The sequence below is a fragment of the Sus scrofa genome, chromosome 17 (genome assembly GCF_000003025.6).
Source record: "Sus scrofa isolate TJ Tabasco breed Duroc chromosome 17, Sscrofa11.1, whole genome shotgun sequence".
In the NCBI taxonomy this organism is placed as follows: Eukaryota; Metazoa; Chordata; class Mammalia; order Artiodactyla; family Suidae; genus Sus; species Sus scrofa.
This window is the reverse complement of record NC_010459.5, coordinates 57,037,748-57,053,990: the sequence shown is the minus strand read 5'-3', so window position 1 is coordinate 57,053,990 and position 16,243 is coordinate 57,037,748. Positions and strand designations below refer to the sequence as shown.

The 16,243-nt window shown below is 44.7% G+C and overlaps 1 protein-coding gene across 2 annotated transcripts in view; it reads right to left on the bottom strand.

The window, feature by feature from the left end:
* The window catches only part of RTFDC1 (replication termination factor 2 domain containing 1), a 43,711-nt gene extending 30,687 nt beyond the window's left edge, over nt 1–13,024 (bottom strand). Inside the window, exons 1-5 of one of the 2 annotated variants that reach the window (NM_001110432.1) lie at nt 12,856–13,024; nt 9,045–9,139; nt 8,307–8,400; nt 4,976–5,115; nt 155–233 (exon numbers count right to left, since the gene is read on the bottom strand). In NM_001110432.1, the coding sequence (NP_001103902.1) occupies nt 155–233; nt 4,976–5,115; nt 8,307–8,400; nt 9,045–9,139; nt 12,856–12,924 (477 nt within the window). In that variant the 5' untranslated portion in view covers nt 12,925–13,024. The remainder of the gene's footprint in view (nt 1–154; nt 234–4,975; nt 5,116–8,306; nt 8,401–9,044; nt 9,140–12,855) is intronic. The other variant, XM_005673032.3, reaches the window with a different exon arrangement.

Below are 16,243 nucleotides of genomic sequence, written 5' to 3'. Positions count from 1 at the left end.
GTGTGGAAGGGTTGTAAGCAGAGAAGCAGCTGGTTAGGTCTATGTTTCAGAAAGAGCTACAAGATGCTGAAATGACACACGGAGGGAGGGACCCCAGACAGCCTGATTTCTTCAGCTACTCAGAAGGAACAAACGATGTGTGTCAACAACTCACTGTGTGACAAACTTCTGCTTTTATCTCCTTCAGGGCTCGTTCCGAAAACACGCAACCACAGCACCGCAGGTAGCAAAACCTGGAGAAAGAATTCAATACAGGGAGTGACTTAAATAATAACATAAAAATTATTACTGCAGTTCCCATCGTGGCTCAGCAGAAACGAATCTGACCAGTATCCATGAGGACACAGGTTCAATCCCTGGCCTCAATCAGTGGGTTAAGGATCCGGTGCTGCTGTGAGCTGTGGTATGGGTCACAGACATGGCTCGGATCCTGAGCTGCTGTGGCTGTGGCATAGGCCAGTAGCTGCAGTTCCGATTCGACCCCCAGCCTGGGAACCTCCATGTGCCATGGGTGCAGCCCCAAAAAGACAAAAAAAAAAAAAAAAAAAAAAAAAAAAGAAAAAGAAAAAGAAAAAAAGAAATAAAAATAAGAATTATTACCATGTTATCAGTTAACACTTGTTCAGTTTACACAAAAGCCAAGAACCACAAAGAGAAAAATGGGTACATCTGATTCCACTGAAGAAAACTGTGTGAGCCACACACACACACACACACACACACACACACACACACACTTCTACTTTCTGAAAGTTCACTTTACACTACTTTACTTTCACAAAAACCTACACTCATTCCCATTTTCACTAACTGAAGGAAATCCAAAGAGGACTTTCGCTTTTACGAAGAAAGGTAAAGAGTGAAAAATCACACTAGCATCTGTGTGGCAGCGAGTGGGTGCACAGGCAGCTGGCATCCCGAGCAGCAAGGGCGGCCCCGCCAAGCTCCTTCCAGGGAACTATACTCAGCATCTCAGTATCAAGCTGCCAGGCTTTTGTTTTCGTTTTTAATTTTACAGTCTAACCTATGGCATATTGAAGTTCCTGGGTCAGGGATCGAATCTGAGCCACAACAACGACCCACGCCACAGCTGCAGCAACACCAGACCCTAAACCCACTGCACCCGGCCAGGGATCAAACCGGCGTCCCCCAGAGTCAAGTCGGATCATTAACTCGTTGCCCCACAGCGGGAACTCGAAGCTAGCACAGCTCTGAACTGCGCCTGTAAACGCCTGTGCTTTATCTTCATGTATTCTGTCCATCTGTCAGCAAGATGAGTCACACGGTAACTGCTTCTTCAATTTACTCCCCTTCAGACTGGGAAAGTTTTCTTAAGAACGCAGTAAAAGCTCTCCTTTTCAGGTAGAGGAGAAACTGCATATTGAAACTAAAACCACAAACACAAGCCACCACCCCATTCCCCCCCTCTTGCAATAACTCTTTGGAAAGAAAGCTCCTATAAATAAAAACAGATACAATTTAAAAAACAGCACAAACACAAGAAGTCAAAAGACGGAATAGGAACTTAAAGAGAAAATACTTTAAATATATATGAGATTCAAAGTTTATGACAATTCAAAGAGGTCTTTAAAAGCAGTAATAGGAGTTCCCGTTGTGGCTCAGTGCTCAGCGAACCTGACTAGCCCCCAAGAGGATGCAGGTTCAATCCCTGGCCTCGCTCAGTGGGTTAAGGATCTGGCATTGCTATGAGCTGTGGTGTAGGTCGCAGGTACAGCTCAGATCCTACGTTGCTGTGGCTGTGGTGTAGGCCAGTGGCTACAGTTTCCAGGGGACCCCTGGCCTGGGAACCTCCACATGCTATAGGTGTGGCCCTAAAAGACCAAAAGACTAAAAACAAAAATAAAAAAAAATTAAAAAAAGCAGTAATAAACAGTATAGAAAAATGGGCAAAGGGCATTAACACAGCCACAGCAATGCCAGATCCAAGCCACAGCTCACAGCAACACAGGATCCTTCACTGAGTGAGGCCAGGGAGTGAACCGCATTGTCACGGATGCTGGTTAGGTTTGTTAACCACTGAGCCGCGAAGGGAACTCCCTGATATTGTATGTTCTTCTAAATATGCCACAGTAATAGCTTTCCCCAATTCTAATCCCCGTCCCAGGGATTACAGCAGATGGGAGACTGCCCTAATGAAACCAAATCAATACCACGTGCTAACATCCATTAACTGTGATTTAGGACGAAAAAAAATCCTACTTTAGGAATGCATCTAATTATTAAAAATTGAGGAAACTGTTTTTCTTCAAACAAAAGCCAAATGTTTTTATTACACTAACTTATTTTCTATTTTTCTATACATTTAAATCTTTATTATACACTTTATTAAATATATAAACTAAATCCCAAATCAACTTTCTAGTGTGGAGGCCCTATGGGTAGCAGGAGAATGAAGCCCAAACTGGCAAAGCTCAATTAACTGGGAAGAGAAAAAAGAGAAGAGGTTAACTAGCAAATGAAAGAGAAAAACACGAGAGGAAGCCACAATCAGAGCAACAGGCTCCAGGTAACCCTGCTCAAGACCCCAGGGTAGAGTCTGTTTCTGGTGAGTTCCTCTTTTGGGGTGAACCACAGTTTTCTTAAAAAGAAGTGGGAAGCCAGATACGAAAGGTCCCATGATGCGTGATTCTATTTATACGAAACATCCAGAGAGACAGCAAGCAGACTGGTGGCTTCCAGCAGCTGGAGAAGGGGTGACGGGCAGTGACTACCGAGTGCGTGCTTTGCGGGGGATGAAGAGGTTTAGAACTAGAGGGAGGTGACAATCACACAACACCAACGTACTAAATGCCACTGAAATATATACCTTAAAATAATTAATTTTTCTTTTTTTCAGCTGCATTTGTGGCACATGAAAGTTCCCGGGCCAGGGAACGATTCCCAGCTGCAGTTGTGACGTGGGATCCTTAACCCACTGTGCTGGCCTGGGGGTCAAAGTTGTGCTGCTACAAAGACAACACTGAATCCTTAACCCAGTGCACCATAGTGGGAACTCCCAAAAATGATTACTGTCATGTCTTTCACCTCAAAGTAATGTGTATGTACACACACACACACACACGAGGCAAATTTAGGTATACGAGTCTCATTCTCCAAAACATTTCACTTTTTTTTTTTTTTTTAGGGCCGCACCTAAGGCACATGGAGGTTCCCAGGCTAGGGGTTGAATCAGAGCTGGAGCCTCCAGCCGACACCACAGCCACAGCAACACAGGATCCAAGCCGCGTCTGAGATCTACACCACAGCTCACGGCAATGCTGGATCCTTAACCCACTGAACGAGACCAGGGATCAAACCCACATCCTCATGGATACTAGTCGGGTTCTTAACCCATGGAGCCACAATGGGAACTCTCTCCAAAACATTTCTTACATGACCCAAATGGTGGACTTTAGCTTTTCATTTTATTGATTTCTTCTTCTTTTTTCCCCAGCTTTATTTAGGTGTGCCTGACAAATAGGAATCGCCTATGTTTAGGATGGGGAACTGGATGACTTGCTGTGTGTGTCACCTGCAAAACGAGCGTCACAATCACGTTCCCGATCACACTCATCACTCACGGGCCACCACTGAAGGGCGCACTGCGAGAGGCCTCAGCAGTGGCCACTCCGCCTCCTTTAGAAGCACGAGCTCCTTGGGCCTCAGACTTCCCTCTGTGCAGACCCACGACGCCCCAGGTGACTCCGTCTCAGAGCACAGGGTTAGTCTCCCTGGCGTAGGCTGCCACAGAGAGCGCCCGTGCGTCCTTTAAAGGAATGGGCCAGAGTGCTCCAGATGAAATGTGGTTGTTTACTTACTTTTAAGGTTGTTAACCCAGTGCACCATAGTGGGAACTCCCAAAAATGATTACTGTCATGTCTTTCACCTCAAAGTAATGTGTATGTACACACACACACACACACGAGGCAAATTTAGGTATACGAGTCTCATTCTCCAAAACATTTCACTTTTTTAAAAGCTTTACTTATTTGATCTTTTTGCCTTTTTTTTTTTGTCTTTTTAGGGCCGCACCTGCGGCACATGGAGGTGCCCAGGCTAGGAGTCTCATCGGAGCTACAGCTGCTGGCCTACACCACAGCCACAGCAACACCAGATCTGAGCTGCATCTGTGACCTAAGCCACAGCTCGTGGCAATGCCAGATCCTCAACCCACTGAGAGAGGCCAGGGATGGAACCTGCAATCTCACGCTTCCTAGTCAGATTCGTTTCCACTGCGCCACAATGGGAACACTTAAAAGCTTTATTTATTTGAGATGCTTTCCCTACCCCTCTTTCCTAACTGAAAATGGTTTAAAAAAACAAACAACCAACCTCTCAATATGTAATGTGATACAAGGAAGATTCCAGATGACTACCAGATGTTTCTAAATGGTGGGAAAGGGGTACAAAGCTTTGGCAAAGTGAGAGAGCCTATAATAAGGCACCTACCAACCCACTCAACATGCACATTTTTTAAGGGGGAAAATACTTAACGCAATTTACTACATAATCTCAAGCTTAAGATTCCTGGTGCTCCACCTGTTAGCCTCAAATTCAGGGCAAATTATCCTCATCAGCTGGGCCTTCTACAGAAGGATCAACCACAGCTTGCTGTCCACTGCAGAGTTCTTCAGCCACTGTAAACAAATGGGATTTGTTTGATGGGAAACATGGGTCCCCTACTTTCTTTCCCAGGAGAAAAGATCAAACATCCCAAGTCTCTGATGTGTCACAGGAGAGATGCCTAAAATCCTTCTTTGGGTTCTTCACCTGAGGAACAGAAGGCCGTGGATAAAAAAGAGGCCACGTAACACGTGGCGATGGGGAGTGAACGTGGCCTTGTGCTGAGCACCACTGCCTCTAAGGCGCCACCCAAAGCAAAGGGAACGTAGAGACGTTGTGTGACGGCTAAGCCACAGCCTGCATCCTCCAGGCCCAGGCTCGTGTCCATCACCTGCCCGTGTCCATTACTGACCTGTGTCGGCCATTCATCTCCAAGCCCACGACAGGGCAGATGAAACGTGCCCGCTGGAGGTCATCATGTTTGTCACCTTTGGTGCTTCCTTTGTCTCCTTCCCAGGCAGGATTATCGGAAAGCCTTAGTTCTGTCACATTCTGTGCAAAAAATCAATAATTTAAAGAGTTCCTTTGATAAATGGATCATTTTTAGCCCTAACTATTATTCTAGTCTCTTGCCATCGAAATTTCTTCTGCTTTTACTTTTGCATCAATTAACATGGACGTAAAATTAATCCATAAATTGCGGTGGCAAATAGCATTTTTAAAATGCACTGTGATAGTTAATTTCTATTTTACAAATATTTTGCTACATAAGGAAAAGCAACTTTTTTTTTTTTTTTTGGTCTTTTGTCCTTGTAGGGTTGCACCCGTGGCATATGGAGGATCACAGGCTAGGGGTCTAATGGGAGCTCTTGCCGCCAGCCTACGCTACAGCCACAGCAATGCCGGATCCCAGCCATGTCTGGGACCTACACCACAGCTCATGGCAATGCCAGATCCTTAACCCACTGAGCGAGGCCGGGGATCAAACCCACAACCTCCTGGTTCCTACTTGGATTTGTTTCTGCTGCGCCACGATGGGAACTCCAGGAAAAGTAACTTCTTAAAATTTATATTTATATATATATACTTTTTGTGTGCTTTTTAGGGCCGCACCCACAGCATATGGAGGTTCCCAGGCTGGGGGTCAAATCGGAGCTACAGCTGCTGGCTAGTCAGAGCAACTTGGGATCTGAGCTGCGTCTGCAACCTACGTGACAGCTCATGGCAATGACAGATCCTTAACCCACCTAACAAGCCCAGAAATCAAACCGGCAACCTCATGGTTACTAGTCGGATTTGTTTCTGCTGTACCACAACACGAACTCCAAGGAAAAGTAACTTTTGATATGAAAGGCTGGCCTGGCTGACAGCTGGCCTGACTGTCCCATCAAGTTCTTAAGAGTATTTGTGGAGTTCCCATTGTGGTACAGTGGAAGCGAATCCCACCAGGAACCATGAGCTTGCAGGTTCGATCCCTGGCCTTGCTCAGTGGGTTACAGATCCGGTGAGCTGTGGTGTAGGTTGCAGATGTGGCTTGGATCCTGCGTGGCTGTGGCTGCGGCTGTGGCTGGCAGCTGTAGCTCCTACTAGACCCCTAGCCTGAGCACCTCACATGACGCAGGTGAGGCCCTAAAAGGTTGGGGGAAAAAAAAAAAGAGTATTTGTGGCTGATTAATCACAGTAATAATAATCTTTTATTGAATCCTTTTGTCTTTACAGTCATGATTTCTTGGGAAAATTTTTTTTTGCATTAAAAGTTCAACCTCACACACTACATATTGGTGTTTAAGTACAGTCTGCCACAAATTCAATTCAGGAGTTCCGTCGTGGCTCAGCGGAAATGAACCTGACTAGAATCCATGAGGCTGCAGGTTTGATCCCTGGCCTCATTCAGTGGGTTAAAGATCCAGCATTGCCGTGAGCTGTGCAGCAGGTCGCAGGCAGACTCAGCTTGGATCTGGCCTTGCTGTGGTGTAGGCTGGCAGCCGTAGCTCCAGTTTGACCCCTAGCCTGGGAACTTCCACAGGTGCGGCCCTAAAAAGACAAAAAAAAAAAAAAAAAAAAAAAAATTCAATTCAGTGATAATCACATTTTTTCTTTTCTGGCTACCACACAGCATATGGAAGTTCTCAGGCCTGGGATTAGATCCGAGCCGCAGCTGTGACCAACACCACAACCGCGGCCACGCCAGATCCTTATGCCACTGTACTGGACCGGGAGGATCAAACCTGTGCCCCAGTGCTGCAAACACACCGGTGATCCTGTTGTGCCACAGCTGTGAACTCCAGATCACCACATTTGTGAGATAAGATAATTATGCTACTGTGGGTTTGTTAGAAACAAATTTAACTTCGCAAGGTAAAGATGACAAAAATCAGCCTGGTTATCTCTATAGCACTACCATTAGGTACTTCTCAGAATTACTAATTTTTCTGAAGTAAAAATATTTTGTATCCTGTAATTACCCCCAAGAATTCAAACAAAAAGCCAAATATAAAAATAAATAAATAAATAAAAAGGAATGAGAAGGGGGTTAGCAAAGGAAACAAGCCCAAAGTCTTCGACTGGGAGTCAAGGGCTCTGGATCTGGTTTGAGCACCTCACTAACAAGCCAGCAGCCTCGAAGCATCTCCTGCAGCAATGTGGTAGCTCTCCCTTAGATGAGGCACTTGACAAGCTTGGTGGGTCTCAAATTCTTCACTACTTTTCTGATTTTTCTACTGATCACATTTGAAAGATTTTGTTCTCTCAACAAACTTTTTACTAAAAAACTCATTTTTCCACTTTTATGAAAGAAATTTAACAATAAGAACTTGTAATCAGCAGGCGATAACCACAATTTTTTTTTTTTTTTTTTTGCTTTTTAGAGCCGTACCTGCAGCATATGGAGCTTCCCAGGCTAGGGGTCGAATTGGAGCTAAAGCTGCTGGCCTATGCCACAGCCACAGCAACGTGGGATCCGAGCCACGTCTACAACCTACACCACAGTTCACGGCAATGTTGGATCCTTAACCCAGTGAGCAAGGCCAGGGATCGAACCTGCATCCTCATTGATCCTAGTCAACCATGGATCCTTTGTTTATAGCTGAGCAACGAAGGGAACTCTGATAACCAAAATTTAATAGTGATCTACCTATAAAAACTTCTAATTCTATAGAAAGTGTCTTCCAAATCAAAAATTCAAGTAGCTGAGTTTTAACTACAAAAATAATGCCTCGCTATATAACACATTGAGGTGTTTTTTGTTTGTTTTATTTTGCTTTTTAGGGCCACACGTGCGGCATATGGAAACTCCCAGGCTGGGGTCAGATGGGAGCTACAACTGTTGGCTTATGCCAGAACCACAGCAACTCAGGATCCAAACCGAGTTTTCCACCTACACCACAGCTCACGGCAAAGCCGGATCCTTAACCCACTGAGCGAGGCCAGGGATCAAACCCGCATCCTCATGGATACTAGAGGAGTTTGTTGCCACTGAGCCACAACGGGAACTCAGCACACTGAGAATTTTTGAAGCTCATTCAAACACATTAAGTCACAATGGACTTATAATCCAGGAAGTATCGGTGTGGGGAACTTCTGGCTCGAGCTTCAACTGACCTGCCCTAAATCCCACTTTTATTAGGTGGCTGAGTGGGGCTGGATTTCCAAATTTCTGAGTTCAGGCTGAAATGTACGTGAATTCTATAAAATAAACCTTAACCACTGAGACTCGTGGAGTACTGCAGAAACCCCTGTCTTACCTTAATGCTTTTAATATGAGATGCTGCCTTCCCGAGAGCCTTTTCAGAAGATTTGTCCAATAAAAACTCAATGACGGCATCTTTGTTGTAAAGTCTGCAACAATAAAGATCTGTCAAACATTCTAGTCTATACCGCAGCAATGTCAGATATGAGCCAACTCTGCGACCTACACCACAGCTCAGGGAAATCCGGATCCTTAACCCACTGAGTGAGGCCAGGGATTGAACCCGCATCCTCATGGAAGCTAGTCAGGTGTGTTACCACTGAGCCACAACAGGCAATGGGAACTCCAGAACAAGGATTTTAAAAATTGGGAAATTTAATATAAAAGTACACATTTTCAACTTTCCTTTAAAAAAAAAATCAGAAGTTCTGGAATCAGTCCATTCTTGAACTGTAACCATGGGCTGGAACCGAGCCACAGCCACCTTCAGACAGAACATGAACTTCATCCACCCCCCGCCCCTGCCCGTTTCCTACTCTCCCCACTCGGGTCTTTCATGCATTTAAAACGGAGCTCCTATTGGTCCCTGAGTTTTCAACCCATAGAGTAAATAAACCAAACTCAATTGGAAAGTGCAGAAGTTTGTTCAGAGACAGGGACTGATAACCTAGGCTTTCTAACTTTGCTTGAGATAATGCACCTTTGATGAATTAAGAACTGCATTTAAAGACATTAAAATTCTTTTTAAGATCACTTCAGAAAAACTCATCTCCATTAAGTAAAGGAACCATACCTGCCAAGTTCACAAGCAACTATTGGCCTCCTTAATATTTCTTGACTTAAAGTACAGTAGTTCCACTGGGCCACTAATTCAGCATCTTTGTCAACCTGAGAAAAGAAAAGAAAAAGTCCTTTCAATTAATTTTTCCCTCTGAAAGACATATGGTCCACAGTTCCACACATAAGACTTATCCAGTAATACCCCACTGCAATGATTTGGAGTTTTGTTTGTTTGTTTTGGTTAATGCCTGAGGCATGCGGAAGTTCCCAGGCCAGGACTGAACCTGTACCTCAGCAGTGACAACACCAGATCCTTATCCCTGCTGAGCCACCAAGGAACTCCTGATTTTTTAAATTTTTTTATTATTTATTTGTTTGTTTGTTTGTTTTTTAGGGCCACACCTGCTGCATATAGAGGCTCCCAGGCTAGGGGTCGAATCAGAACTAACTGTAGCTGCCAGCCTACACCACAGACACAGCAACGCAGGATCCAAGCCTCATCTGCCACCTACACCACAGCTCATGGCAATGCTGGATCCTCAACCCACTGAGTGAGGCCAGGGATTGAACCCAAATCCTCAGGGATACCTGTCAGGTTCATACTTGCCAGCCACAACGGGAACTCCCTGATTTTTGTTTTTTAAATCAAAGACAGTAACACATGGAGTCCCCACCGTGGCACTGTGGGTTAAGAACCTGACTACAGTGGCTCGGGTTACAAGGCAGGTGCAGGTTTGATCCCTGGCCTGGTGCAGTGGGTTAAGGACTCAGCGTTGCCACAGCTGTAGTGTAGGTTGCCGCTGCGGCTCAGATTCAATCCCTGGCCTGGGAACTTCCATATGCTTCAGGTACAGTCATAAAATTAAAAAAGAAAAGGAGTGACACACAAAGCTGGATGTAATACTACGTCAAATAAAGGCCTCGCCATACACGACACGTACAAAGAAAGAGTTTACATCATCAAGTCATTAAATTGTTTATGCTAGTTGCTTATAAATACTAATGTCTGCATCTTGACAGTCAGTTAGAAGGCCACACACAAAAAACAAGCAGTACGGGTTAATTTCCAACAATGGGAAAGGCTCCAAAATTGGAGCAGAATTTAAGGACAAAGAATTGAGAAGACAGGCACTTTCTAAAAGTTAAGCACAAAGATGTATAGTTTTTATAAAATTACTAATTTAATAGAAGTGTCTTTTGCAAACTGTTCACTGCATGGAATATCAAAAAAAAAAAAAAAATCCCGATATAAGAGTTTCCACAGCCCTCAAATGATATTTTTACCTATTTAATATTCCATGTCCCACTCTTTCCCCTTCCTAAAATGTCCAAGATGAATAATGTAACAGGATGGCACGTTTGGGAGAAAATAAGGAAATAAAAGAAAAAAAAATTAAATTCCCTTTAACTTAAATTTTGCAGGAATGACTACTTAAGTGTTTACTCTGTGCCAGGCACCGTGCTAAACAGTTTCTGTGACTGAATCTCTTAGTCCTCATAAAACACCTATGAATGAATATTTTTACCTTGGTCGTTGAGGAAATGGAGGTACCACTAAGTCAGGTCACACACACAAGCAGACATGGGAGCTAGGATAAAAACCCAGGTGGGGGGAGTTCCCGTCGTGGCGCAGTGGTAAACGCATCCGACTAGGAACCCTGAGGTTGCGGATTCGATCCCTGGCTTTGCTCAGTGGGTTAAGGATCCAGCATTGCCGTGAGCTGTGGTGTAGGTTGCAGATGCGGCTGGATCCCGAGTTGCTGTGGCTGTGGTGTAGGCTGGCGGCTGCAGCTCCGATTCGACCCCTAGCCTGGGAACCTCCATATGCCGCAGAAGCAGCCCAAGAAATGGCAAAAAGACAAAAAACAAAAAAACAAACCCAGGTGGGCTGGCGCTAAAGACCATGCTTTTCATCACTACTCTCTATTTCTATTATTTTGTTGTAATTATTCTATAACTTTAAAATTTTACTTATTTGTTTCATTGAAGTGTGGTTAATTTACGAGGTTGTGTTAGTTGCAGGCATACAGTATAGTTATTCAGGGTTTTTGCTGCTTATAATTCATTACAGGTTACTAAAAGATACTGGGTCTAATTGCCTTGCTATACACTAAGTCCTTGCTGCCCACCTATCTTATGTATAGTACCTCGTATCTGTCAATTTGTCCCTAATTATCTCCTAATTTGTCCCTCCCCTCTATTATTTAAAATAAAAACAAACAAACCCCCACCACACTGTCGTAGCTATTGTCCTATTCATTCCCCACATCAAGAGCCACACTTTGGCTAAAGGATCCAGCATTGTCACTGCTGTGGCTCCAGTGGCTGCTGTGGTGTGGTGTGGGTTTGATCCCTGGCGTAGGAACTTCTGGATGACACAAGTGCGGCCAAAAAAAATTTAAAAAGAAAAGCAGCAGAAAAAGGCAGAGTGATTAGAAATGAGATGTATTTTGGCTACAGTGGACCGGGATGAGATGACATTTGTGTAAAGACTTGAAGCATTTAAAAACAAACAAACAAAAAAACCCAAAAAACAAAAACCCAAGTGATATGAGTATCTCAGTGAAGAACACAGGTTGAGGAAATTATACTCCGGGTTGAGGAACAAGGCCTATATAGCTGGAAGAGAAAGGGTGGGAAAGGGGCATTAGATAAGATATAAAGAGAGGCAGAGGGTCTGATCACACAAGGTCTGTGAGAATTTTACCGTGAATACAATGAGAAGCCACTTGAGTGATTTAAACACAATAGTGATACACGTAATTTATTTTTAAAAAAGACTTCTCTAGGGAGTTCCCAATTCGGCACAGCGGAAACTAATCTGGCCAGTATCCATGAGGATGTGGCTTCAGATCCCTGGCCTTGTTCAGTGGGTCGGGGATCCTTTGTTGCTATGGCTGTGGTATAGACTGGCAGCTGTAGCTCCGATTCAACCCCTAGCCTGGGAACTTCCATGGGCCGCACATGCGGCCCTAAAAAGCAAAAAAAAAAAAAAAAAAAAAAAAAAAAAAAAAAAAATCCTCTTTGGCTGCTGAATGGAGTCACAGTGTGTCAGTCACTTGGTCACTTGTATTAGGTGCTTTACACACCTACTATTATTAAAAAGCAATTACTAGTGCTAACTCTGAAATCCTGAATAACTGGATGGGAATCCTGTTATTACCTACCAATTGTGTGATCTTGGTCGTGTTACTGACTCAATTTCCCTATAAATTATAATTGGCTCAATCACTTTTCAGAATTAGGGATTATCCACTCATTCATTTATTCACTATATTTACTGTACCAGGAACCCTGCTACTTGTAAAGGGGAAAGAGATGCAGCCTCTGCAATCGTCTGAGATCAACATTCATTGACCGGAACGCTGTGTACACGGGGGTAAGACAGTTTTTAGAGGAGGCCCTGATCTCACAGGGAGCGGTTTGAGAAGACTTTACTGAGGAAACGAAGTTAGGGTGTACAAAACAGCAGCAGACAGCAGACAGACTTCAAATCCTGGCTCTCCTACTGACTAGCTCTGCAACCTTTTCCTCTTAGATCGCAATTTCCAGGTCTGAAAAGAGAGACTAATGACAGTATGTACCCCTAGGGCTCTTGTAAGAGTTACAAGAGCAATGCCACATTATGCGTACTGCCGGGTGAATGCCACACGCTCAGTAAAGGTCCGTTATTGATACTGCGGTTAATTTTGAGTTTTGAAAGGTATAATTGAGCTTCGTTGACGGTAGAACCCCTCTAGCTCCCCCTCCCACCTCCCTTCTCTCCCCGGGGAGCTCTGCATGCCTCAGAAGCCCCCGGACCCCACTGGGCCCCTGTCACTGACCTTCTCAACCTTCTTCGGCCCCTTCACCAGCTCGTGCCTCTTGGGGATTGTGCCTCCGTCGCAACCCATAGCAAGCCAAGAGTCAGAGTCCGCAGTAATTCCCCCTAGCAGCCACTTCCGGGGTCCCTAGCGAGCGCAATCGTCACTTCCGGCGCGCCGCGTGACGCAAACCGCTAGTCGCGACGGGGCGGGGGACGGGGCGGGGCTTTTGCCAAGCCCCGGTTGCCATGGAGAGCGTCTTTAGGCATTGGGCGTGGCCCAGCCGCTGGGGCTGTTGCAAAGCGCCGGCAGGGCTTTGTGAGTGTGTCTGGTGTCAAGAGTTCTCCCACTCCCGCGCCGCCGCTGCCGCCCTTCCCTTCCTTTTTCCGATGGGCGCTGGATTTCTGCTGCACCCGCCAAATCGCTCGCCCACGCTCCGGGGGCGAGGGGCCCGCAAATCGCTCGCCCACGCTCCGGGGGTGAGGGGCCCGCACTAGTCGAGGTGGCTCAGGGTCACCCGCCGCTCCTGGGCCCCGTTGCACCCTAGCCTCTCTGACTGTGGGCAGATATCCCCAGACTGGGAGTAAGAGCAAGGAAGGGCTGCATTTTATTACTGCAATTACTGATGAATATGAATGGATCGTTCCTTCAGTTACCGTTGGTGTGTTCAAAAGAGAATGCATCTTTTTATTGAGCCTTAGGTATGACCTAAGCAGGTAAATCCTTTAAAGTGGTGTTGGATGAGGCTGTGGAGGAGTAAGATTCTCTTACGGTCTGAAACTTCTGACACTGCCGTGTATATTGTATAGGTACACGCAGTTTGTGCGTGTATGTATTTCATTCACCGCATCCTGAAGCCCTGGCTAAAAGATGTTTTTATTTATTAAAAAAGGGGCGTATTATAAATTAAAAGTAAAAAGTAAATTTAAAAAAGAAACAGCAAGTCTAACAGACGCAGATTTATAAATCATACACTGATGGCACCACACCTTTCCTAGGGCTGTATTACATCTATAAAGAGAACATAAATCCCTTGCAAACTCCCTGTTAAAATTCATGATTGCCTGCTCCCCTGCCCTTGACTATCTCTCCATTTGTTCATTTAATTATTAGAAATAGGAGTTTCCGTCTTGGCTCAGTGGAAACGAATCCCATTAGGAACCATGAGGTTGCAGGTTCAATCCCTGCAGCTCAGTAGGTTAAGGATCCGGTGTTGCTGTGAGCTGTGGTGTAGGGGTGTAGGTCATAGACGAGGCTCTGATCTGGTGTTGCTGTGGCTGTGATTAGACCCCTAGCCTGGGATTAGACCCCTAACCTGGGAACTTCCATATGCCATGGGTGCGGCCCTAAAAAGACAAAAAGAAAAGGAAATATTAGCGGAAAGCCTATCCTCTGTCAGTAAAGCAGCCCTTTATGATTGGATGTTACCATGATGACCAAAGTGAAATGTAAAAAAGCTGAAACTATTCGCCACTTGGGAACAGAAAACACAGTATATGTGGATATGAAAACTTTAAGGGTTATAAGAGTGGGTTATCTGTTACTGCAATTAATGGGACTTAAAAGAAAACAAGCCCTCTAATCAGTTGGTCTCTGATTGGCTTATGATTTGTTTTTTAAGCCCATCACAAAACTGGAAACTCTGCAGGGACTTTGTTTTATTCCTCGATAAACCAAAAGTACAGTCTCATTCTAAATACAACTGGAGGAGTTCCCATCATGGGGCAGCAGAAGTGACTCTGACTAGTACCCATGAGGATGCAGTTTCAATCCCTGGCCTCACTCGGTGGGTTAATGTTCTGGCGTTGTCATGAGCTATGGCGTAGGTTGCAGATGTGGCTCAGATCCCATGTTGCTATGGCTGTGGTGTAAGCTGGTGGCTACAGCTGCAATTCGACCCCTAGCCTGGGAACCTCCGTATGAGGGTTCGGCCCCAAAAAGACCAAAGGAAAAAAATATACATTTGGAGGAGTTCCTGCGTAGGTCAGTGGGTTAAGGATCTGATTATCACTGCTGTGGCTCAGGTTGCTGCTGTGGTGTGGGTTTAATCTCTGGCCCAAGAATTTACACACGCCACGGCTGCTAGGTAAATAAATAAATGCAAATAAATGCAATTAGAATCTCATTTACTGGGAAGGAAACAGAAGGCTGGAAAGATCAAAGCAGTCATCTAAGGTCAGACAGCTAGTAATCGAGAAAGGAGTTTTAAGATTAGTTTTCTTTTACAGCAATGGGCAGAAAATCAGAGACTTGCAAAAACCCAAAGATCTCTAGACAACTCTCAAGCCAGTGATTTTTTGCTGGCCAGGAAATCTACCCCTCACCAAATTCATCTGGGGAGGGAAAAAAAATAGCGACTGTGTCTCAAACCATGATTCTACACTGGAAACTTTGGAAGCATTTCTTTCCTCCTGTCCTCACAACACAATTCGGGGGCTAGCCTGCCTTCTTTTTTCCAAACCGCAAGCCTGAGGTTCAGATGTAATGAGATTCAGGGGCACATATCCAGGAAGTAACAGGAGTAGAAGATAAGGGAGGGGCTTTCTCAAATGAGGCCCATCTACCTACAGATGCCACCCTCTTTAACCTCTCCTCCAAAAGCTGCTGATGACACCCTGTGGTGATGACCTCGTGGGCGTTAAAGTTCAGTAGCTGGATGTTTTTTTCTCTTCCTCCTTGGCTTCCTCTTTTAGCATATTGGTCACTAAGCTACTCTGTGTTGCAGAGGGTACACAGCTAAAATGTTTCTACTGTTTGTTGTTATCATCAATAGCAACTCATTTTTGTTGAGAGCTGTCAAGCGTTGTGTTCTGTGCTTTTCTTGATTTGAGCCATTTCAATTTCAACCACACTGGGAAGCAGGTGCATTCTCTGCTGCTTCCTCCCGCCGCCTTTGTTGAATGAACCAGTAAAGGATATTCTCTTACAAAAATACAACTTTGAACCCTGGATCAAGCTGTGAACTTAAAGGGCGGGGAAGGAATGAAATCATGAAAGAGAAAACCATTATCTTCTTGCAAAGCCTTTCTGGGGCCGTTGGACCTGTTGGAAAATTTGATGAAAATTTTAGGCTTAGTCTTCAGAAAAATATCCTTTAATACATGGGAACATTTTCTATAATTTAGACATGTATGTATTTCATTCATGGTTTCGTAAGGCCCAGGACTTTAAATGTTTCTACTCTCTGTTACACTAGTTCCCAGATATTACAGACTTCTCAACTCTGGTGGGTTTGATTTCCTGTCAGCTTTTTGCCCATGTGCTCATCCAGCGCTGGGCAAAAAGCTGATGTGCTGGGGAACTCATTTTAACAGCATAAAAAAACCAAAACAAATCTATGTATTGGGATTCTTTAGGAATATCACAGCCAATTTAAGGTTATGCCTAAGGCACTTGGCTTGCTGTTCCC